The sequence below is a fragment of the Orcinus orca genome, chromosome 15, assembly GCF_937001465.1.
Source record: "Orcinus orca chromosome 15, mOrcOrc1.1, whole genome shotgun sequence".
Taxonomy (NCBI): Eukaryota; Metazoa; Chordata; class Mammalia; order Artiodactyla; family Delphinidae; genus Orcinus; species Orcinus orca.
Window position 1 is genome coordinate 64,210,186 of NC_064573.1, and position 21,742 is coordinate 64,231,927.

A 21,742-nucleotide genomic window follows, 5' to 3' on the forward strand; every position below is an offset into this window, starting at 1 on the left:
GGGAGTGGCATGCGGGAGCCTCTGGCTGGCTTACCGATGCTGTAAATGTCACCATCTAGGCTTGGGCCCTCAGGCGTGGCGGTAGTGCCAGGAGGGTTCCCTCTGTGTCTTTTGGTGCCCAGACGGCCCGCAAACCGCCTCTTGGTGGTCTGGCCTTTCTCCTCTGTGTGCTCGGAACTGGGGGGTCCTTAAAGGACATCTGGGGCCACGCTTTCATTTTCCAGTGGAGGGTGGCACTGGACTGGCCCAAGGGCCTGTGGCAGAAGCCAGCCCTGAAGCCAGGTGTCCTGCTGACTGCCGGCTGAGGCTTCAGAGCCTGGGTGTCACTTTACTCCTGTTTGCTTTGTTCTCAGGCAGTTTCGTCTGGTGATGAGAAGGAGGGGTTGAAACACCCTGGGCTGATGTTGAAGTACTCCACGTTTAAGAACCTGGCCCAGCTGGCCGCCCAGAGGGAGGACCTGGAGACAGCCATGGAGTTCTACCTGGAGGTGCTCCCCTCAGCCGGGTCTTTGGGAGTTCTTGGGGGAGGGGTGGGGTTGTGGTCTGGTTGGTTGAAGAGTGTGTGGTGCTGTGTCAGCTGTAGTGCCCGAGGCCCCAGGCAGTAGGTGACAGTAGCAAGTTCAGAGAGGGCTGCATGTGTGTTCTTCCTCTGCCACACAGGGCACACATGACCATGGGTGATTGCTTCATTTCTCTGGGCCTCCAGGTCTACATCGTAGAGTTGGAGTGATATAAAGAGGGTGCTGAACACAGGGCCTGACCCCTGGCACCCAGTACCTACTCAGAATTGTACTGCCATTATTTCTGTCAGGCCGGCTTACCTGTGTGGGCACCTCTGAGGCGCCAGCACCATGCACGTGCTCACCCTCATGCCGTCTGGCAAGGAGGGCGTCTTTATCCTCATTTTAGGGATGAGGATACTGAGGCTGGCGGCCACGCTGCTGGGCAGTGTGGGAGTATGGATGTGAACCCACGTCTGTCTCCCACCCATGCTGTTTCTAGAATCCCAGAAGGTTTTTTGTATTTTCTTTTAATTCTACTTCTTGCACTTCTTTTACATATCAAATATGTAAGGAGTACAGGTGTTCAGAGTGACAGAATGTATTAAGAACATGTTCTGAGTTAGATAAATTGGTCCACGTGACTTCCCTGTCATTCCTTGGGCAGTCTGGGTGGCTGGGCTGGTGCTGTGCCCTCCTGCCACCACGGATGCCCGCTCTGGGGAGCTGACTGAGTGTGCCTCTGCTGTGCTGCTACCAGGCGGTCATGCTGGACTCCACGGACGTCAACCTCTGGTATAAAATCGGACACGTGGCCCTGAGGCTCATCCGGGTCCCCCTGGCTCGCCACGCTTTTGAGGAAGGGCTGCGGTGCAATCCTGACCACTGGCCCTGCTTGGACAACCTCATCACTGTCCTGTACACCCTCAGCGATTACACCAGTGAGTGGGGTGTCGCTGCTTTCTGCCACGTGCTCGTGCACTGGGACCGAGGAGGGCGGGAGGCCTGGATGAGCTCGGAGCCAGAGTTAACACTGAAGGGCTTTCTGCCCTACCTTCAGGGGAAATGGAGATGACTTTGCTTCCCTGGTTTAATCTGCTTGTCTTTCTTTCTTGGTTGAGACTTACCCCATGCGTTGTAGTAGGAAGCATGTCTTCTGAGCGGTTTTCCCTTCAGTCTCTCATTTCGTCTCTGCAGTGTCCCACCCTGTGCCTGTTCTTATAAGTTGCTGACAGACGGCCTAGCAGCTGCAGCCTGACTCCCGGTGCCGGGAGCTCACTCCCTCCTTTTAGCAGCTGGTCCTTCCACAGAGGAGCAGGGCTGCTGGAAAGATCTGTGCTAGACGGAGCCCTGTCTGCCTTCCAGTTGCTTCACTCTCTGACCCCGCCTGGCCCTCTGCTCGGCCCCTCACGGGCTGTCCCGAGGCGGGCGCTGTTGGGGTTCTGGGCCTCTTGGGCCAGCTCCTCCAGGCAGCTCTGTGGGAGGGCCCCGGGCAGGGCTCGGGTGCAGGGCAGCTGGCCTCGGGCATAGGTGGTCCTGGCGTGGTCTGCTCATTCTTTTCAGGACAGACCTGCTGCCAGCACTTGCCCTCACGTTGAAGGTTACAGCTGGAAGGCTGACTCTTGGAGGCTTTTCCTTCTGTTTCTAAGAGCGCGTCGAGCAGGTGGAGCAGGATGGGGTAGCGGAGGCTGGGAAGCTGGGCCCTGCCCGCCACCCATGGGACTGCGACCATAGCTCTGTATAGTCAGGTGAACCGTGTGCAGCACAGGGCTAGCGGCGGGGTCGGCATGCCCCAGGGGCAGGCTGCTGTGGCCCCTTCCCAGTTGTCCCTGCCCGAGGTGACCCTGACTTCTCCCTGTGTCCCCAGAGCCAGCTCAGCCCTCTGTCGCCTCCTCCAGGTGGGCCCGGGCGGGGGCGGGTGCCTTCTCCCAGCCCCTTTGCTGTGGGTCCTCTGCTGTCTGCCCTCCTCTGCACCCTCTGACCATCGCGTGCTTGCACGTGGGGTCATTTCTGGACTTGGGCCCTTGTGTCCCTCCACGCAAACGTTCTCGGGCGTGTCCTTCCGTGGATGTCCGCACCCGTGCTGTGGATCGCCCGTTTTGACTCCAGTGCTTTCATCTTCAGTGACTATGGGTCTCTCCCCGGGCTCTTCCTGGAGCTTGGGCGCCCCCTGGAGGCCCCAGCCTCAGCGTCCCACCTTCTCTCTGGCACCAGGTTCAGTTCTCTCTCCTGGAGAAGCCGCACTTGATAAGCTGAAGTATTAGTGGGAAGATGGGTTTGGGGGACAGAGCGGTGCATGTGTCTGTGAGAGCCGCAGAACCACATCGAAGCCCCAGGGTATGAGCAGCCGCTACATGGGCGCTCGAGAGGAGTAGGCAGGCCTCCCTCTGCTGCGGGCACGGTCAGCTCTGGTGCTGCTGACCAGTCCATCCAGAGGCTTGGTGCCCCCCTCGTTTTCCCTCTGCTCCCACCACCTTCCCAGAGGAAACCATGTCCTCCTCCTCCTTCCGGTTAGGCGGGAACCTCTGGGCCCCCTGTCCCTAGTTCAGTGGGCGGCTGGCGGGGCAGCCCAGACCCCCTCCTGCTTGTGGCATGGGCACCGCTCTCCCACTGCCCTTCTCCCTGACTTCCGCGTGGCATCTCTGCTTCTGCTCCAGCTTTCCTTCCTCCTCCCTGGCTCCATCCTTCTCTGGTTATTCCTGATGGGAGTGCCTTGCACCCATACTCAGACTCGAGCTGGGTGGGGCACAGGGCTGGCCGGGGCCCAGGCAGAGAGGAGCTGGCGGCCGTACTCCAGTTTGCCGACAGCTGGTTCCCGAAGGGTTTCCTCAAGGTGGGCTTGCTGGGCTGAGGGTCTGTGTTTGATGCCCATGTTTCCACAGAAAGATTGTTCAGCCGTCCTCCCTGGCAGTGTGGGCCTTTGCCCCTCGACCTTGGTATTATTATTTTCAAAAATCGTTCCCGATTGGATGGATTAAAGTGGTGTCTTGTCGTCATTTACCTGGTGTTTCTTGGACTCCAGAGCAGGGACTACTTCCCTGGCATCACTGGCAAGGCCAGAGAGTCAGAGCGCAGCTTGGAGGTCACGCCTGTTTCTTTCCTGGCCAGCTTGTCTGTACTTCATTTGCAAAGCTCTGGAGAAGGACTGCCGCTACAGCAAGGGGCTGGTTCTCAAGGAGAAGATCTTCGAGGAGCAACCGTGTCTCCGCCAGGACTCCCTCCGGATGTTCCTGAAATGGTGAGTCTGCAGCCCACCACCTCCTCCCCAGCGGCTGGGGGCTGTTGAGGCCCCTCACTTGGCAAACGGCTCTGATCTGCTTGGTTTATTGTTTCCCTACGCGCCTCATATGGGCGGTGCCTCTGCCTGTCCTCTGCCCTCCTTCCCCGCTGCCCTGCGGCTCTCCTCTGGGTGGCTCACAGCAGCCTTGTTCACCTCACTCCTCGCTGCCCACCCTACCCCTTTCCGAGGCTGTGCTTCCTGTGTTGCCCGGCCCGCCTCTAATCGGGCCACCGTGCTTGCCTCCGGGATGAGGCTCTGCTCAGCAGCATCGCCCAGGAGGCCGTTTGCAGTCTGACCCCCCAGTTCTCCTCCTGCTTCTCCCTCCCCCAAGGGGAGAGCTGTCCCAGGGCCCTGCTATGTCCTGTCCGGTCCCGCACCCTGGCTCCCATGGCGCCCTCACCTGGAATCCTCTCCCTATGGTGTCTTCGTGCCCCTTCGTATTCCAAGCCCCACATCCCCTCTTGGCAGCTTTCTAAGTCCGGGCTGCCTCCCCGCCCATCCTCCAGTGGAACCAACTCCTGTGCCCTCTGCTATTTCCTTGGCCCTGGGAGCTCACCGGTTGGGAGTTAGTGGTTATTTTGGTGTTTATCCCTCGTAAGACTGTGCCTCTTATTCACATCTGTCCTGATGGAGCTGACCTTCTTTGGAGAGGTGGTTGATGAGCATGTAGGACAGATGATGAGTCCATAAGCGCGTGGCTCCACGGGGGAGCCTTGTGGGGAGGAGGGCACAGGGCAGTGGGGGCAGGTCTCGCCGGGCCACCACAGGCAGAGGTGTGCCTGTGGGAGGCATCCGGGGCCTCAAACTCCCACCTTTCTGTTGCTCTCCATAGGCTTTGGTGAGCTTGGCTGGTCTGATAACCTTTTTTGGGATGGGTAGGATGGGAGAGTTAAATTCTTAAAAGGTTTTCAGCAAATAATTGAGAGCAGCATTTAATTTTTCTGTTGCTTTTTTGCCACTACTATGATCCTGTTAATACAGATGAAGGTGATGAATTGTAAGCAGATCAAAGGGCATTAATCATTTTCAGTGTAACGTGGGTATTAAGAATGCTAATTACTGCCCTTTTCAGCCCAGACTCAAGTAGTTATTTTATTTGTAGGAAGAATTAATACAGATTAAAGGATATTAACTGCATCCCTCTGTGTAAGATTTCCATCTTGGCTCTAGTGTGACACGGTCACTCCTCTCTGTCTCACGCACTCTCAGTGACATGTCCATCCACGAGGTGTCGGTGAGCGCGGCCGAGTCACAGGCCATCATGGATGAGGCCCTGGGGCTTCGGAGGAGGCGGCAGGCGCTGACCACGCACGAGAAGGAGCCGGACCTGAAGCTGGTGCAGCCCATCCCCTTCTTCACGTAGGTCGTCTGGGTCTGGGTTGCTGGTGGCCACTGGGCCCTGCTTGGGAGGGGGCTGAGCCCGCCCGGGCTGCTGCCGTGGCAGGAGCTGGGCGCACATGGGCGGGTGACTGCAGGAAGCAGGCCGGGCCTTCCCCGGTCGAAGTCCCTCTCTGTTGCTGTCCTTGACCCACCACCTGCCATGTTCCTGTACGCCCCTCTCATCTGCCCACCCTAAGGGGAGAAGGAAACCAGCATTAGCCAAGCCCTGGACGGGGGACACCAGGACTCAGAGAGGCTACTGGTGAGGGGGGAGCTGATCCCACGTCCTGGCTTCCCGATCTCTAGTCCATGCTCCCCTGCTAGGGCTGCTTGGCATCCTGGAAGGTGGGCCTCAGCATAGCCCCGGGAAGGGTGGTCCCTGGAGTTGGGGTTTAGCCCTTCGGTGAGGTCTGTTCCTAACATCCTGGCATTGACCCTCGTGCCTATAAGTTGAGAGTGTCTCATATGTGGAGGCAAGTCACGTGGTGGCCCACAGCTCCCCACCAGGTGGGACAGACTGGGGTCCAGCCCTGGTGCCCTCGCCGGGTCATTATGTGCCACTTCCTGGAAAAGAGGGAGCAGTATCCCTCTCTTGTAGGGTCATCATGATAATTGAATTGAGTGCTTGGGGGTCGTGCAGAGCCAGCACGCAGGAGGGGCTGGTTCCGACCCACGTTACTGCTCCTACTTGTTCATTCCCGCACGTTTGAGTTTCCCAGGAAACTGGAGGCAGTCCCAGGGGTACTCAGTCACCAGAAGGAGGGGCACACGTGCAAAGCTGACAGGCCCCTCGAGGAGAGAAGCACAGCACCGAGAGCTCATAATGGGGTCTGCACTGCTCCGGGGGTTGGGGAAGGCTTAGGGCCAGAGCTGGAGTCTGGCGGAGGAGTGGGCATGGATCAGGCAGAGGAGCTGGGGGGTGTGAGTGGGGTGTTGTTTCCGGGCAGAGGGAAGCCTGTGCAAAGGCCCTGTGGTATGTGGGGGGTGGTTTTGTTTGCAGAACTGAAAGCAAGCTAGCGAGGCGAGAGTGCAGGGGGCAGGCATGGGGGGGGGGGCGGGGTTGCGGCGGTGCGATGAGGCTGGGCGCCACTGAGGGGACAGGCAGAGGCTTTGGTTTTTAGTCTGAGGGCCTGGGAAGCTGTTCAAGGTTGGAAGGGTGAGTACGTCAGGCTACACTGTGTCATACCATAACACAGCATGACATACAACACAACACATGACTACAAGTAAAACACAAAACAGCATACAACATAACACATGCTACACCTCACCACAACAGGGCACACAACACAACTTACACACCACAAAACACACGACAGTCTCGGTTTGCATCCAGCAAGCCCCGGCCCAAGAGCTGTTCAGCCCCTTTAGACCATATCCCTGCCAGTATTCCTCCCCCAGAAAACCAGACTAGTGACAACAGGTCAACGACACCGTCGTTTTAAAGATTCAACCTTGTAGGGAAGGGGTTTTTGAGTGAGTCTGTGGTTTCTCTGTGTGCCTGGTAGGTCTGAAGGGGCCTGGGGCTGAGATGCTTCAGGGCTTCTCCTGCGGGCAGTGGAGCGGGTGCGGGCTCTGCTCCAGCCCCGGCTGCTCCACCTCAGCTATCAGTAAACTGAGACCACCCCGCCCTCATGGAGATGGCAGCCCTGAGCTCCGGGCACCCCGTGTTGTGTGCTGACCCGGGCGGTGACCCTCTTCCTGCAGCTGGAAGTGCCTCGGGGAGAGCCTGCTGGCCATGTACCACCACCTCACCACCTGCGAGCCCCCGCGGCCCAGCCTCGGCAAGAGGATCGACCTGTCCGACTACCAGGACCCTGGCCAGCCCCTGGTGCCCTCTGCCGTGGTGGCACCTGTCAGCGTGATCCAGCCGAGCCCCGTCAACGCCAACCCCGAGGTGACCGTGGCAGAGCCTGTGCTCTCGTACGCCCCCGTGGCCACGGCCAGCTTCCTGCTGCACAGCCCCAGCCTGTTGGAGACGGGCATCCCCGCAGGTGAGCAGGCCTCGGGGTTGGCTTCGGGAGAGACCCCGTCTGCTGAGCAGGAATGAGAGTCGGGGTGCCCTGGTCTATCCAGAGGGACGGGTCCTGCTGCCGCTCCTGGCCCCACAGGGGAGCCTCTGGGCCTGCTCGCAGGGCCTCCCTCGTCAGCGGTGGCTTCTGCATTGGGGCCCCTGCAGGGAAGGGGTTGGCCTCAGGGATACAGCTCCTCAGACCACTCGATGCCCAGTTGCTCAGTCCTGGGGTAGAGTTTACTCCTGCTTGTGACCTGTGAGCTGGCGGGTCCCTCTGCTGGTTCTGCTCAGTTGCTGGCTCACGCCCTGCACCCAGTGCTGCTGTGCACTGATGTTCTGAGTTCTTTAGCTTTAAGAAGCAGTCAGCATAGTTACCGCCGTATGCGGTAGTATATGTTGGAATGGTTTTATTGGTTTCTATTATCACTGGAGTTGTAAAAGAATTTCAGACTAAAGTTCCTGAGCCTTTCCTTGATTTTTGTGTCACCGATGAAGAATATCTGGCAGTTAAGGAAGTTTCTGAATGAACCTGTATATGATTGTTTTTAACTTTTTAACTTAATCATACATGACACCCCTCTTCTCTCTGTATGATTTATGTGACTCTCTTGCCCACATCGTGTCACTGGGCCATGGCGATGGACAGAGTCAGTGTCATTGCGACTTGCTCTGTTCCATCCCAGGCCAGCCAGTGGGAGGGGCAGGGGGATGGGGCATTTGACTCTGAGACCCTGGCGTTCTGTAGTGTGGAAAGTAGCCTTGAGATCTGGCTTTTGGGCTCTGTGAGTTGGAGAAAGGGGTGAGACTTAAGCGGTTTGGAATGGACTTTTCCCAGGCTCCTTGTTAGAGCAGACAGGAGATTTCCTGAATGTCAAAGAAGCCACAGGTTAAACCTGCAGGCAGGGTTATTATAAAAGAAGGGACCGAGTGCCTCGTGGTGCATTTCCCTAGCCTGACTCTTGTGAGATTTCAACGTGCTCTCTTTGTGAAGGTGATGTTTCTGGAGGAGATAAATCCAAGAAAGGGGTGAAGCGGAAGAAGATTTCTGAGGAGAGCGGGGAGACGGCGAAGCGGCGGTCTGCCCGCGTCCGAAACACCAAGTGCAAAAAAGAAGAGAAGGTGGACTTCCAGGAGCTGCTGGTGAAGTTCCTGCCGTCCAGGTGCGGTGCACTTTTTCTGTTTTAGAAAAGGGAGCACACAAACCTCCTGCCTCCCTTCACGTCCCTGGTTCCGTGGTCGCCCTCCCCTCCAGGCATGTCCTCCGTCTTCCTGTAACATCTGTACAAACGGCCAACGCTCGGGTCTTCCTGGACTGGGGGCTTGGGTTTTCTTGCCTCTCCTGCCTCTGAATGTCCTGAAGGCAGGAACCGTGAGTTTTGTGTCTTTTGGAGCTGGAGGTGACCCGCTCACGCCCCTGGGCCTTCCCTTGTTGCCAGGAGGCCTGGGGCTGCTGCTCCTCAGGTGCAGACGTGGGGACGGCCCGTGGAAGGGACCCCCTGCGCTCAGGGAGGGCAACTGCTTGGCTTCTCCAGGCTCAGCAGGGTTCCCTCAAACTCTGAGAAGGTGGACGGTGGGCTCAGGAGTCATCCCTTGCTTTCACTGGTTCGCGGTGTTCCTCAGAGGAGCCTCCCGGGAGGAGATGGGCCAGGCTGCGTGGAGCTGGGGGGCTGCGCCCCAGTGCTCCTGCCCTAGGTCTTCGCCAGCCCCCATGCTTTTGGTCCTTGCCCTGTCACCTCCCTCAGACGCTCTGGGACCTTGATGCCTGAGCCTTCCTGGGGTTTATGGTGCCAGTGCCAGACTTCTTAATGCCCTCACTGAGGGCAGAGAGCAGTCAGTCTCTGCTGGTTGGGCATCTCTCTGCCTTCTAACGTTTGGTGGGCATGTCTTGTCAGCTGGGGCTTCCTCTCTTACCCCCTGGTTCTTTGTGAGTTGACTCCATTTTATTCCTTCCCGGTTACTGGAGTGGAGTTTGGGAGGTAACCACGTGTGTTACGTGAGCTTGTGTCCCAGGAGTCCCCAGCTGGCATTTTGGCTCGTGACAGTAGGTTTCAATGGTGATGCATCCAAGCGGAGGAGGAGGAGCCAGGACCTTTAGGTGGATTGTAAATCTGTTTTGCCACAAGGTTCCTGATTTTCCTAATTTGCTGCCTTTCCGTTTCTGTGTGGTGAGAGGGAAATGCTCAGAAGTGGAGCTGTTCTCAGTGAGTGGAGGAGGCGGGCTCTCTGATCAGTTCCTCCCTAGCCGCCCCTCCAAAAGCAGGTCTCCCTTCCGAGGGCTGCGAAGAGGAGGTGCCAAGGGGCCCGAGGACCATTTCCCCATCTCCCCTCCGGTCGTTGCCCCGCCCAGGGCCTTGCTCCCCAGCCCCCTTCGTGTGGAATAGTGTCTACCTTCTTTTTTATTCTTTATTTCAACTGCTGGTTTCCTGTGTGGTTTTCACATCAGCTTCCTCGAATCATCAGGCAGGGGCACACGGTGGCTTGCTGGGCGTGGTCCCTGGGGCAGAGGCGTGCAGTTGTACACCAGGACGTCAGGAGGCGCCTACCTGTCCATCCTCGGCGAGGTGGCAGGCTCAGCTAAAGTGGAGTCCCTGGGGGGGTCTGAGGTGTGGTGCCTGCTGGGAGAGGCCTCCCTGGGCTCAGAGAGCTATGAGGAGCTCTGGAGGGGCCGCCCACCCACCCACTTTCTCCTCGTCCCCCAGGCCCCCCTCGGGCCTTGGCACCTGGAGGCCTGGCCAACTGTGCTGCCCAAGTGGAGCTTTTCGGCCTCTGTCTCTAGCTCTCCGTGGGGCTGGGGCCAGCCTCGGGTCCGGCTCAGCTCTCCTCTCTCTCAGGGGAAGGTGTTGGAACATGCGCCGTGACCTTTGCGAGTTCGGTGTGTTCCGTGCAGGTTAAGAAAGCTGGACCCCGAGGAGGAAGACGATCCCTTTAGTAACTACGAAGTCCCGTCAGAAGCCAAACTGGAGAACTTCCCAAGCGTCGGGCCCCACAGGCTGTCCTTCGACTCAGCCACGTTCATGGAATCTGGTAGGACCCAGGCACCACGGGCAGTGCTGTGAGGACTCCTTCCTCCTATTCTCCTGGAACCCGCTCAGGCCGCGTGCTGGGGGGATGGGTCTGGGTGGTTTTTCAAGGGTGGTCCAGGGGCTGCCTGGCTTTGTCCTGCCTGAGGTCTGTGGTCAGCTGGAGGCAGGGGGTGTGCTGGAGTGTCCTGGCTCACACTCCACCGTGCTCCCCTAGGGGTGCGGGCTTTGCCGGTCGAATGGGTACATCGCAGCTCTTGGGTACGGCCGGGAGCTGTGCTGCTGTGCAAGGCCACACCCAGGGGTCAGCCCTCTTGTACCCGCCTGGGCCTTGGAGGTTCAGATAGGTGTGCCCACAGCCGTGAGGCCCGCCCTCAGCGCCCCCCTGGGGCACATGGGCTCCTCCCGCTGGCGCCTGCTCTCATCTCCCGAACAAAATGGGGCCCCTGGCACGGAGGGTCCTCTGTTGAAGTCTGGTCACTTCCCCCGCTCCGGGCAGAGAAGCAAGACGTGCACGCCTTCCTGCTGGGAAACCTGAGCAACGGGGGCATCCTGGAGCTTATGATGCGCTACCTGAAGAGCATGGGCCACAGGTTCCTGCTGCGTTGGCCGCCGGGCCTGGCAGAGGTTGTGCTCAGCATCTACCACAGCTGGCGGAGGCACAGCGCCAGCCTGCCCAACCCGCTGCTCAGGGACTGTGGCGACAGGCACATCCAGGTTGGCTGGCCGGGTGGCGGGCAGGTGGGGGCCAGGCATAGGCGCGGGACCTGGGCTGCAACTGCAGGTGGAGGTGTGGGGTTGAGACGGGGAGGGGGGGGGCGGATCACGGGGGAGGGAGGTTCACGAGCAGGAGGAGAGCAGCGGAGAGGCTGGAAGGTGGAGGCTTGCTGTGTTCTAGGCGCCAGGGACCGTCGCTACCCGTTTTTTCAACAAGTGAGGAGACACAAGTGCAGAGGTGGAGGAAGGCTGCCGAAGGGGTGCTGGGGACTGCCAGCTGTGGGGGCCGAGCCTACGCACTGCCCTCTGCAGCCCAGGCTCTTGCACTCAGTGCCTCCCAGGGCCAAGGGAGCCAGGGTGCTTTGGCCCCTTCTCCCGTGAGAAGAGGAAGGCCGCTTCTGAGGAGGCAGCACTGGGAGATTTCAGGGCCCTTGGGTGGTATTTCTTGCTGGGGGCACAGAGGTGGAGGAGCTCCAGGTTCACAGGTCCTCAGGGCCGTGTGGGTCAGGGGCCCCTGGCGGTGCAGCCTCCACTGGGACACCCCAGGGACTGCTTCCTGGCAGCATCTGCCCAGGCCTGCTCCCCCAGGCCCATCTGCCCAGACTCCCCTGGGTCATCCCGAGTCTGTTCCAGTGTAGATCCACGTGCCTCTCCTTATGTCCCAGCAGGGTGGAGCAGTGGGAGGGGCCGAGGCTTTGGTCCCTAGACAGACCAGCTTGGTTATTACCCAGCTGTGCCCATTGGCCAGGCTGGCGCCTCCTTACTGCTGAGTCTCAGCTTTCTGGTCCACCCAGGGAATGACGCGCCCACCCTGGGGGCTGTCAGGGTTGAGTGCCTGGCACTCGGCAGGTGGCAGGGCTGCCTCTTCCATAGGACAGTCCCCGAGGACTGAAGGCGGGTCTCCCGGGTCCTCCCGAGTCTGTTCCAGTGTAGATCCACGTGCCTCTCCTTATGGCCCAGCAGGAAGCTAGTGATTACCACCTATGAAATGGAAAGTAGGTAGAGGAAAACTTGATGTTCTCATCAGAGTAAATTTTAGTTTAGGTTCGTTCCATCCCCTGCCCTTGACCTGTGTGACCCTGTTCCTGACCGTCCGCACCCGTCCTGCAGGACATGATGCTGATGTCCCTCTCCTGCATGGAGCTGCAGCTGGACCAGTGGCTGCTGACCAAGGGCCGGAGCTCTGCAGGTAGGCGACCTTCCGTGTTCTGTGTGGGGCAACTTTTCTGGACCCTCAGCAGCCGGGAGGGGGCAGGAGTGGGGGGCTGAGTCACACCTACAGGGGGCGCATTTCCTGGGTCAGCTTGTCAGGGCAGGAAAGACCCGGGGCCTTTGAGAAGCAGCTGAGCCCCAAGGGAGCCACCTGCCTGCTCCTGTTACTCAGGATGAGGGACGTGACATTTCCATTTTCTCAGGTTATCACCTGATACTTTACGTGTCCCCAGTCATTGTCCCAGGTGATATGGATCGTTCTGACTTAAACCACCACCTGGTGAGCAAAGATATGCTCCAGATCAGTCTGCCGGATGAGGGCCTCTAGCCCCAGGGTCCCGTATCCCCATCCAGCCCATCTGGCTCTCTGCTGCTCGGGGGCTGTGAGGCTCCAAGGGCTCAGGGCTGGGGGCAACCTCAGGGAGCAGAAGGGTGTCTGGGCCCCACACATGAGGTTGACTCCTTTCGGCCGATGGTTTTCAGTGTCTCCTCGGAACTGCCCTGCGGGTGTGGTGAGCGGCAGGTTCGGGCCCGACTTCCCGGGAGCCCACTTCCTGGGGGACCTCCTGCAGCTGTCATTCGCCTCGTCCCAGCGGGACCTGTTTGAGGATGGCTGGCTGGAGTTTGTGGTCCGCGTGTACTGGTTGAAGGCGCGATTCCTGGCGCTGCAGGTTGGTCTGTGGTCGGCTGCTTGGGGAGGATGCGCTGGTACCCAGCGGGAGGGGAGAGAGCTGGCCGCGTGGTGGAGGGTGTGTGTGCGCACGTGTGGCACTGGGCACTGGGCTCTGCATGAGGAGGTGGGATGTGGGGAACGTGCAGCATCTCAGAAATCCCGACGCCCACCATCAGCACAGCTGTAGCGCCACGAGGGGCCTCATGGGCCCCCTATAGACCCAGCGAGGTTGCTTTGGAGCCTTGACCCTTTCCTTTTGTTTCCCGAGAGAGCCTGAGCATGTGTGCAAATGGGTGCAGTTTTTTGGGAGGGAATCACTGCCCATCTGTGTGAATGGAGCTTGTCTGGAGGGCCCGGGAGGGCTGGCTATTCCCCAGCCCCTTGCACACTGTGGCACCCAGTGCCCCACAGTCGGTTCTGGAGCTGGAACAGGCCTGGGTCTAGTCGCGGCTCTGCCAGCTTTGCTCAAGATCTGGAATAGATACTCAGCCTTGCTCTGGTGTCCCGGTGTCCTCACCGCTACCACGAGGGTCACGATGCTCCCCTTGGAGCTGTAGTGTGAATCATTCGTTCATGCGTTCATTCAGCAGGTACTTATTAAGCCCCACCCCCTCTGTAGAGGGGATATGGTAGTAGTTGGCTAAAACCGCCCTCGTGGTGCCCCCAGTCTGGTGGGCTCAGGGGGCAGGCACCTGGTGCAGCACAGCGAGTGCCCCTCCTCTGCCCAGGGAGACATGGAGCAGGCCCTGGAGAACTATGACATCTGCACAGAGATGCTGCAGAGCTCCGCTGCCGCCCGGGCTGCGGCGGGAGCCGAGCAAAGAGACGTCGTGATCCGCCTGCCCAACCTCCACAATGACTCGGTCGTCTCCCTGGAGGAGGTGAGTGGGAGCTTTTTAATGGTGTTTTCTTGGTCAAAGGCCTGACCTGTCCGTGCGGACTAGGAGAGTGGCCCACGTGCTGAGTAGGGCAGGGTGGGACCCAGGAGAGGCAGCTCTGAGGCACAGGGTGCCACAGACTTGCAGGCACACCCCCTGATGGAGCGCTTCTCTGGGGGCCAGTGGCTGGGAGCTGGGGTGGAGGTGTCTGCCCACAGGGTGGAGAATGGCTCTTGCTCAGCTCTCTGGCCTGCGTGTGGCAGCAGCCCCAGAGGAACGAGAGGAAAAGCCCTGCAGAAGCAGACCAGTGCTGCTCTGGCCCTGGGGTGGGTCAGCGGTGTGTGGTTCTAATCCTGTCCTCACTGTGCAGCCTCTGACCGCATGCCCACAGTTCCACATCTGTGACACATTCACAGATGTGGACTTCAGACTCTTGCAGAGTGGTTTCAGGGCCAGGCCTAGTGCAGTGCCCCTGCTGCCCATATCCTGCAGGCCTCCTGTGAGGAGAGGGTTCGGGGATTGGTGGTGTGTGCCAGCCTCTGGCCTGGCTCCCTAGGTCTCTGAAGCCCCATGCTCCACGGTTCTAGGAGTCTGGTTCACTGAACTGTGGCCATGAGGCTGTCTAACTATTTTCACAGACGCTTTCTGGAGCCCTTCTGCTTCTGTGGTAGTTTTGTTTTTTGGTATATTTGTTCTTCAAAGACTTGAATGCCTTGCCCTTATTAGAAATACTATTTATAAAGTATTTTATAAGGTATTTACTTGCTGTAAATACTTCTCGGCTGGGTCTGTTAAATGCAAAACTCTGGGGGGCTTCCCTGGGGGCGCAGTGGTTAAGAATCCGCCTGCCAATGCAGAGGACACAGGTTCGATCCCTGGTCCGGGAAGATCCCACATGCCGTGGAGCAGCTAAGCCCGTGCGCCACAACTACTGAGCCTGCACTCTAGAGCCCGTGAGCCACAACTACTGAGCCTGTGTGCTGCAACTACTGAAGCCCGTGCACCTAGAGCCCGTGCTCCACAACAAGAGAAGCCTCCGCAATGAGAAGACCGCGCACTGCAACGAAGAGTAGGCCCCGCTTGCCACAACCAGAGAAAAGCCCGCACGCAGCAGCGAAGACCCAACGCGGCCAAAAATAAAAAATAAATAAAATAAAATAATTTTAAAAAAAAATGCAAAACTCTGGCTGCATTAAGGGAGCCCGTGAGGGCTTGGTCGTCAGGCAGTGATTCTGGGCCTTTTCCAGATCGACAAGAACCTGAGGTCGCTAGAACGGTGCCAGTCACTGGAGGAGACTCAGCGGCTGTACGAGGCTGGCGACCACCGGGCCGTCGTGCGCCTGCTCCGCCCCACCTTGTGCCCCAGTGGGTTTGACCGGGCCAAACACCTGGAGTTCATGACATCTGTGCCTGAGAGGCCGGCCCAACTGCTGCTGCTGCAGGTGTGTGCTGCCCCGGCCCTTCTCCTGCTTGTGCCTTCTGCTTGGCCGGAGTTTCTTCTCCGGGGACTTGGAGGCAGCCCTGGAGAACGTAGAGAGAAGTGGAGTAAAATCCGCCCCCTCGGGCACCGGGAAGATGTGGTGAGAATATATGGGGGGGGGGGGGAATTGGAGCCTAGGGGTCTGCTGGGCTCAAGGTGAGCCTGCGCCAGGCTCTGAACTTCCACGTGGCAGAGGGGGAAGGGAGACTAGTCAGGGCTTAGCCATCCATCCACCTGATGGTTCATCTGCATGTTGTTCATTGCTTTTTAAATTAACTATTGAGTACATATAAAATTGATAAAATATCTATACAATGTAAAGAATTAAGAGAAGGTAAATAGTCCCGTAGGATCAAGTAGTTGAAGGAAAGGAACACGAGTGTGGTGTGTGAGGCCCATGTGCCCTGTTGGCTCCCTCCACGCCCCCGTCCTCAGCACATGAACCCCTGCTGAGAGCTGGCTGGGCACCAAGCCTCTGCTGGGCTGCGTGGTCACTCAGCCTCCCTGCGCCTCAGCGTCTTGTCTCTGGAGCGGAGATGGTTATTGTCTGTACCTCAGAGGCCTGCTGTGGATTTTCATGAGCTGGCGTGTGTGGGCATCACGCCTGGCATGTGGCAAGCCCCAGACAGGTGCTGGCAGTGACCGCTGCCGCCATCCTCGGGACACGTGGAGGTGGATGTGGAAGACGATACACGGGATGTGCTCAGTGGTGTGGGGTGGGCTTTGATTTATTATCTCACTGGGTCCTTCCTCTTCAGTCTAGGGAGAGAGCCCAGTCTTCTCCCAGGCTTTTTTAAAATTTTTATTTTTTTTAACCTTTTAAAATTTTTTGGCCACACTGTACAGCATGTGGGATCTTAGTTCCCTGACCAGGGATCGAACCCGCTTCCCCTGCAGTGGAAGTGCAAAGTCTTAACCACTGGACCGCCAGGGAAGTCCCCATCCGGGCTTTTTGAACTGACTTTCTTGAACTGGGAAATGGTTAAGAGGTGTGACTGGGAACAAGTGGAGGTGAAAGGGGAGGAATGGGGAGAGGAGGGCAGGGGACGAGCTGTGATGACCTCAGCGCCAGTGGCTGTGAGGTGGACAGCTGAGTGTGCCAGGGACAGGCCAGCTCAGTGGCTCAGGTGGTCTTGCTCTGTAGTCTGGAGCTCCTGGGCAAAGTGGGCGGGGGGGGCCCCAGGGGAGGGGGCTGCTGCTGGGGAGGCACCGCATGGTGCCGAGGCCCGAGATGAGGCCTGGGCCGAGTGCTGGGGAATCTGCTGGTTTTTGCTCCTTTTCCTCTTGAGGGGGTGTGTTTTCTTATTGATTTGGAATGCTTTTTATATATTAGAGATATTAATCTTTTTCTCATCGAATGTTTTTTCCCAGTTTGTTGTCTGCTTTTAAATTGCAGCTTGTGCTTTCTTTGACGTACATAAGTTTTGAATTTTTAGGTCATTAAATCTCTTGATGTTTTCAAACAGTGGTAAATTTGTTCATTATGCTTAGAAAGCCTTTTTGAGGCTAGAACAACATTCATCCAGTTGTTGCACACACAGGATGGAGCTCCCACAGTGTGCCTCACACCGGGCAGCGGGGAGGCCCCCTGACGGAACCTACTCTCCACAAGGGAGGCCGCAGGGGCGTGTCAACAGACAGAGGCCTGTGTGCCTTGCTTCTTCCTGCAGCGTTAGGTGTTGGGTTCACGCTTGCGTGTAACCCACTTCACCTAGCTTTTGTAGGGTGGGGGTCTGACTTGGAATCCTCTCTGGGATATGCAGGAGGCTCGGTCTCCCTGTGTAGATGAGCTGCCTGCCACATTGTTCAATGTAAGTGTACAGTCTCCTCATGGTTGTGTTGATTCTTAGTCCTGATACTTTGGGTTGCTGTTTGAGCAGGACGTTTTTGCTGGTCCATATGTCTTCTAACTACGTTTATGGTTCATAGGAACCTTGTTGATTTTTGCGTGTTTATTTTAAATCTGGCCACTTCACTGCATTCCCTTTATTTCTGATGGTTTCTCTTTTGGGTGGATGGTCTGCTGCCACAGTCAGTGCTGATCTGCTCTCCTATTTGTTGGCAGTTATTCTTCTGCTTTTTAGCTCTTTCTGGCCTCAAGCACTGGGGATCATGTCACATTAGAGTGATGGGTCCTTGTCTTGTCTCTGACTTTCTGTCAACGAGCCCCTTGCGTGTTCTGATCAGGTGGGGTTGGCTCCAGCCTGCGGCCTCCACCTCTGCCCCTGTGGGCTTCACACCTCAGCAGCTCCTGCTCGGTGCTGGCTTTCCCTAAAGAAACACAGGCCCCGTTTTCCTGGCAATTAAGGCTCTTATATTGGGGGTGGTTTTGATCTGCGTTCAGGCGCGTTTCTGCCTGTCTGTCACCTCGGAGGGCGGTCGAGGTGGGCGGGCCTGCTCTGCATGCCCTGGGCCCCTGTGGGGCCAGGCGTGGCGAGCGTGGCCGTAGCTCTCACAGCGCCTTCCTGCCCCCTCCTCCCTCATGCAGGACTCCTTGCTCCGGCTGGAGGACCACCGGCAGTGCTTCGAGTGCTCTGACGTGGCTCTGAATGAGGCAGTCCAGCAGATGGTTAATGCCACTGAGGCTGCCGCCAAGGAGGAGTGGGTGGCCACGGTAACCCAGCTGCTGCTGGGCATCGAGCAGGCGCTCTCAGCAGACAACAGCGGCAGCATCCTGAGGGACTCATCCTCCGCCGCTGGCCTCACCCGTCTCACCAACAACCTCATCCAGGTAGCCTGGCTCCTTCCTGCCCACCCGCAGCCCAGTTGGCCCTAAGGACGCACCCCGGGGGGAGCTGACCCTGCAGTGACGCCCGATCGCCCCAGGTCATCGACTGCAGCATGGCCGTGCAGGAGGAGCCCAAGGAGCCCCACGTGTCCTCGGTGCTGCCCTGGATCATCTTGCACCGCATCATCTGGCAGGAAGAGGACAGCTTCCGCTCCCTGTGCCATCAGCAGCAGCTCCAGAGCCCCGCAGACGAAGGTGTGGGGACGCGGTCCAGTGGGGATGGCCCTCAGCCCAGTGTCCCTGCCTCTCGTCTCTGCCTCAGGGCCCTGCGGCCCTGTCCAGGCACCGTGAGTGGGCTTGGGCTTGGGCAGTTGATGTTTCGTGGCACTTGGATGGAGGCAGAGGCTCCCCACCATGCGGTGGGGGCGTGGCCGTGGCCTGTGCAGTGTTTCACATCGGGTGCAGGTGGTGAGCACCGTGAGGAGTGGGCCTGCTCTGGGAGCCTCGTGCTGCCAGCTCCTCCAGTCCCTGCGCAGCCCGTGGGCCCTCGTGGGTGTGGGCCCGGGCAACTGGAGGGCAGCACGGGGCAAGCAGGCACAGGTTCCACTTCTTGGCCATGTGACCATGGGCTAGTCAGGCGACCCCCAGCCTCTGTTCCCCCGTCCACTCTGGGGATAGTGGCACCATCTCAGGGTTGTTGGAGGACCTACGGGGCAGTAAAGCCATCGTTGCCACGGCAGGTCAGTGCTGGCACGAGGGGTGCAGAGGCCGCAGGGGCGAGCCAGGGCCCTGTGTGGAGGTGGCACTTGAGCCGGGTCAGCACCATGGTGGGAAATGTGGTCGGTGGAAGAAATTACATCAAAACAACAGCTAAATGACATTTAAGCAAAGAGTGTAGCTCTACCAAATGGACTTTATTCCTTTGGTTTTCTCACATTTTCAATCTAAACTTGGCTGATATACGTATACTTTTTATATAGCTATGATTACAATACACGTATTTATGTGTATATTCAACCAGCTTAAAATTGAATTTATGGGGGTGGTTTCCTCAGTCATTTGACGGATCAGCAAAGCGCACAGGAAGGAAAGTCAGCTGTGTGGCCGCAACCATGGAGCCCACACCAGCTTGCCTTCCTTCCACTTGCTCTCTTGCTCCAAGTGCTTCACTCCGCAGGTGTCTGTCAGCTGCTCTCTGCTTGTCAGGCCTCCGTGGGTGAGAACCTCTGGCCTGGAAAGGTTCACAGTGGAGGCGACAGACGGGACCACTAGCAGCACCCACAGTGCCACGCCTGCAGCCTGACGGGGGACCGGGAAGCGATGGGGCAGCTGGGCAGGGACCCAGAAGGGCTGGGCATGTGGCTGGACTTGGCAAGGAGCCAGACCGAGGAAGGCTTTCACCCCCCCCCCCCCGTGTATAAGCTGTGTGGCTGTGTTCTGTTGTCTTCGTGATGCTAGGAGAGGTGCCCTGCTTTGCCCAACTCTCAGGGCAGCAGTGTTTCTCTCTTACTGGTCATTCTTTAGTCAATACCTCATGCACGCCTTTTTGCTTCTGCTTAATTGATTTTTTTGGATAAATTTTTAGAACGGTTATCTTTAAAGAGCTTGACAAATAGTGCCTCTGTGTTTTACAAAACAGTTTCAGTGGTGAAAAAAATTAAGGTTTACACCTGTAAATGTAGGTGTAAAAAGACTTATGCATTAAGAGTCTCCTCTTAATTAATTATGCAAGCACAATATGGGTTTTTTTGGTTTGCTTTTTTGTTTTTTTAGTAACAGGATTTCTTTTGTTTTATTTAATTAATTTATTTATTTATTTATTTGGTTGCACCTGGTCTCAGTTATGGCAGGCGGGCTCCTTAGTTGTGGCATGCGAACTCTTAGTTGCGACATGATGTGGGATCTAGTTCCCTGACTAGGGATTGAACCCAGGCCCCCTGCATTGGGAGCATGGAGTCTTATCCACTGTGCCACCAGGGAAGTCCCCACAATATAGTTTTTAAAAAAACTGCCAGTAAGCAAATAAGGGGAGGAGGACAGTCCAAGGCCATAAGCTTCAAAAGGGTGGGATAGGGAAACAAAGATCCTGGTGGACTGGCCACCGGTGTGGCCCATCTCCTCCTCCACCCCCTGGAGGAGGACTGAGGGGATAGGGTGAGTGGACAGAGTCCTCTGTTCTGTAGAGAGTGGGCTGGCGGGGCTGCCCCCTGTATTGCCCTGGGCCTTGGCAGAGGCAGGAAGGGCTGCTGGGTCCTGCCCCTCCTGGTGGCAGACTACATGGAGGGCCCTCTGGCCGGCAGTAAGGGGCCGGCGTGGGGCAATGTTGCATGCTGAGTTCCCTGGAGCAGGTGTTGGGATGGTATATTAGGAATCTCTCCTCGTGAAAGGAAGCGGGAAGCAGTGGGGAGAACAGGGTGCATCCTGACGTCGTCTCGGACCCCGGCGGGGGCTCTGTAGCATGTCGGGCAGAGGAAGCCAGGCCTTTGCCCTCCCATCTCACTTCAGTCACTGGATATGGCTCCCGTGGCTGTAGCCAAGCCGAAGGAACTGCTGGCTGGGGCCATGTGCTGGCCGCACTGCTCTCCCCGGGCAGCCATCCTACCTTTAGGAGATCTCGGAAGAGAGGACAAAACCCTGTTCCCCCAGTGCGGACTGATGCAGCCCTGGTCGAGCGAGCTCCCTTCTTTTCCCTCAGCAGACACAGGCGGCGGAAAGTGATTGAGAGCAACACCTGCTGCAAACTCACAGCTTCGAGGAAGGGCAGGCTGGTCCTCTTTGTTGGAGATGCCCCAGGAAATTCCTTCATGGTGATTGCAGCGCTGCCGTGGTCCGAGGAGCCGCCCTGGCTGACCATGAGCAGGATAGAGAGAGGTGACATGGCGGGCATGCTGACAGGTCATGGCCCACCCCTACCCCACACCCCGCATCAAGTACAGGAAGGGAAGAAGGAACACACCATTCGAGAGACAGGTGAACTAGGCCTGGAAGAAAGTGTACGGCAAGGAGCAGAGGCAGAGGCTTGTGGGTGATTGGCCCAAGAAAATCATTTGTTAAAATTTCTAAGATGATAAGCAGAATGAAATGAAAAGGACAACTGCAGAACTAAGGGAAAACGCTGCAAACCACATCTCACCATTATAAACTAATAAACTAAAACAGCGAGGAGCAGAGTGAACATGACTGAAACTGCGGGAGACGGATTAAGAGCTAACAGCACTGGAGAGAAGGTGGTAGATGTGGAAGACAGAGATGGTCCAGTGTGAGGGTGAATGGGGCCCCTGATGGCAGCAAGGAATCTGATGTCAAATACAGGAAGAGTTCTCTGAATTGTAATAAACACTGAATCTGCAGGTTCAAAGTATATACCGAGAAAAGTTGATATGCAACAGTCTACATCAAGATGCATCCTGGTGAAGGATCTATTTTAGGGGTAAAGACTTGTCAGGTTTCTAAACTGAAAAAGCAATTTATCTTAATGGGACAAAGAACAGGGCTCATTTCAGATTTCTCCCTGGCAGTGTTCAGTGCAGTTGGGGTCATGTCCACATGTCTGCAGGGTTCTCAGGGCAGGAAAGTGTGGGCCCAGGCATGTAGCCAGTCGTTTGTAATTACAGTGGATTCCAGCTCCTTGAGTGCTTCTTAGAAGCATGGCTGGAGGATGAAGTCAGTAAACGAACATGAGTCAGGATGGAAAAGCCACAGGAAAGAACTTGCGATGAGCACCAGATCCACTTAGAATTGGAGTCGAAAGAGAGCAGTTGGGCTGATTATGGCTGCAGAACAGAATGTACGTGTTATAACCCTACTGCACTAGAAGCAGTATGTACGACCAGATTAGGAGCTGGGGGAGACGAGGAAAA

General features: G+C 57.4%; 1 protein-coding gene across 10 annotated transcripts in view; it reads left to right on the forward strand.

The window, feature by feature from the left end:
* The window catches only part of CABIN1 (calcineurin binding protein 1), a 97,996-nt gene that overhangs the window by 7,239 nt on the left and 69,015 nt on the right, over positions 1-21,742 (forward strand). For 8 of the 10 annotated variants that reach the window (XM_033439660.2, XM_033439661.2, XM_033439657.2 and 5 more), the window contains exons 5-18: positions 354-488; positions 1,261-1,441; positions 3,609-3,738; positions 4,990-5,139; positions 6,868-7,154; positions 8,166-8,334; positions 10,062-10,198; positions 10,694-10,911; positions 12,022-12,100; positions 12,607-12,794; positions 13,525-13,677; positions 14,922-15,116; positions 17,643-17,885; positions 17,981-18,137. In XM_033439660.2, the coding sequence (XP_033295551.1) occupies positions 354-488; positions 1,261-1,441; positions 3,609-3,738; positions 4,990-5,139; positions 6,868-7,154; positions 8,166-8,334; positions 10,062-10,198; positions 10,694-10,911; positions 12,022-12,100; positions 12,607-12,794; positions 13,525-13,677; positions 14,922-15,116; positions 17,643-17,885; positions 17,981-18,137 (2,422 nt within the window). Of the gene's footprint in view, positions 1-353; positions 489-1,260; positions 1,442-3,608; positions 3,739-4,989; positions 5,140-6,867; positions 7,155-8,165; positions 8,335-10,061; positions 10,199-10,693; positions 10,912-12,021; positions 12,101-12,606; positions 12,795-13,524; positions 13,678-14,921; positions 15,117-17,642; positions 17,886-17,980; positions 18,138-21,742 lie in introns of those variants that run through there. The other 2 variants (XM_033439656.2, XM_033439659.2) reach the window with 2 other exon arrangements.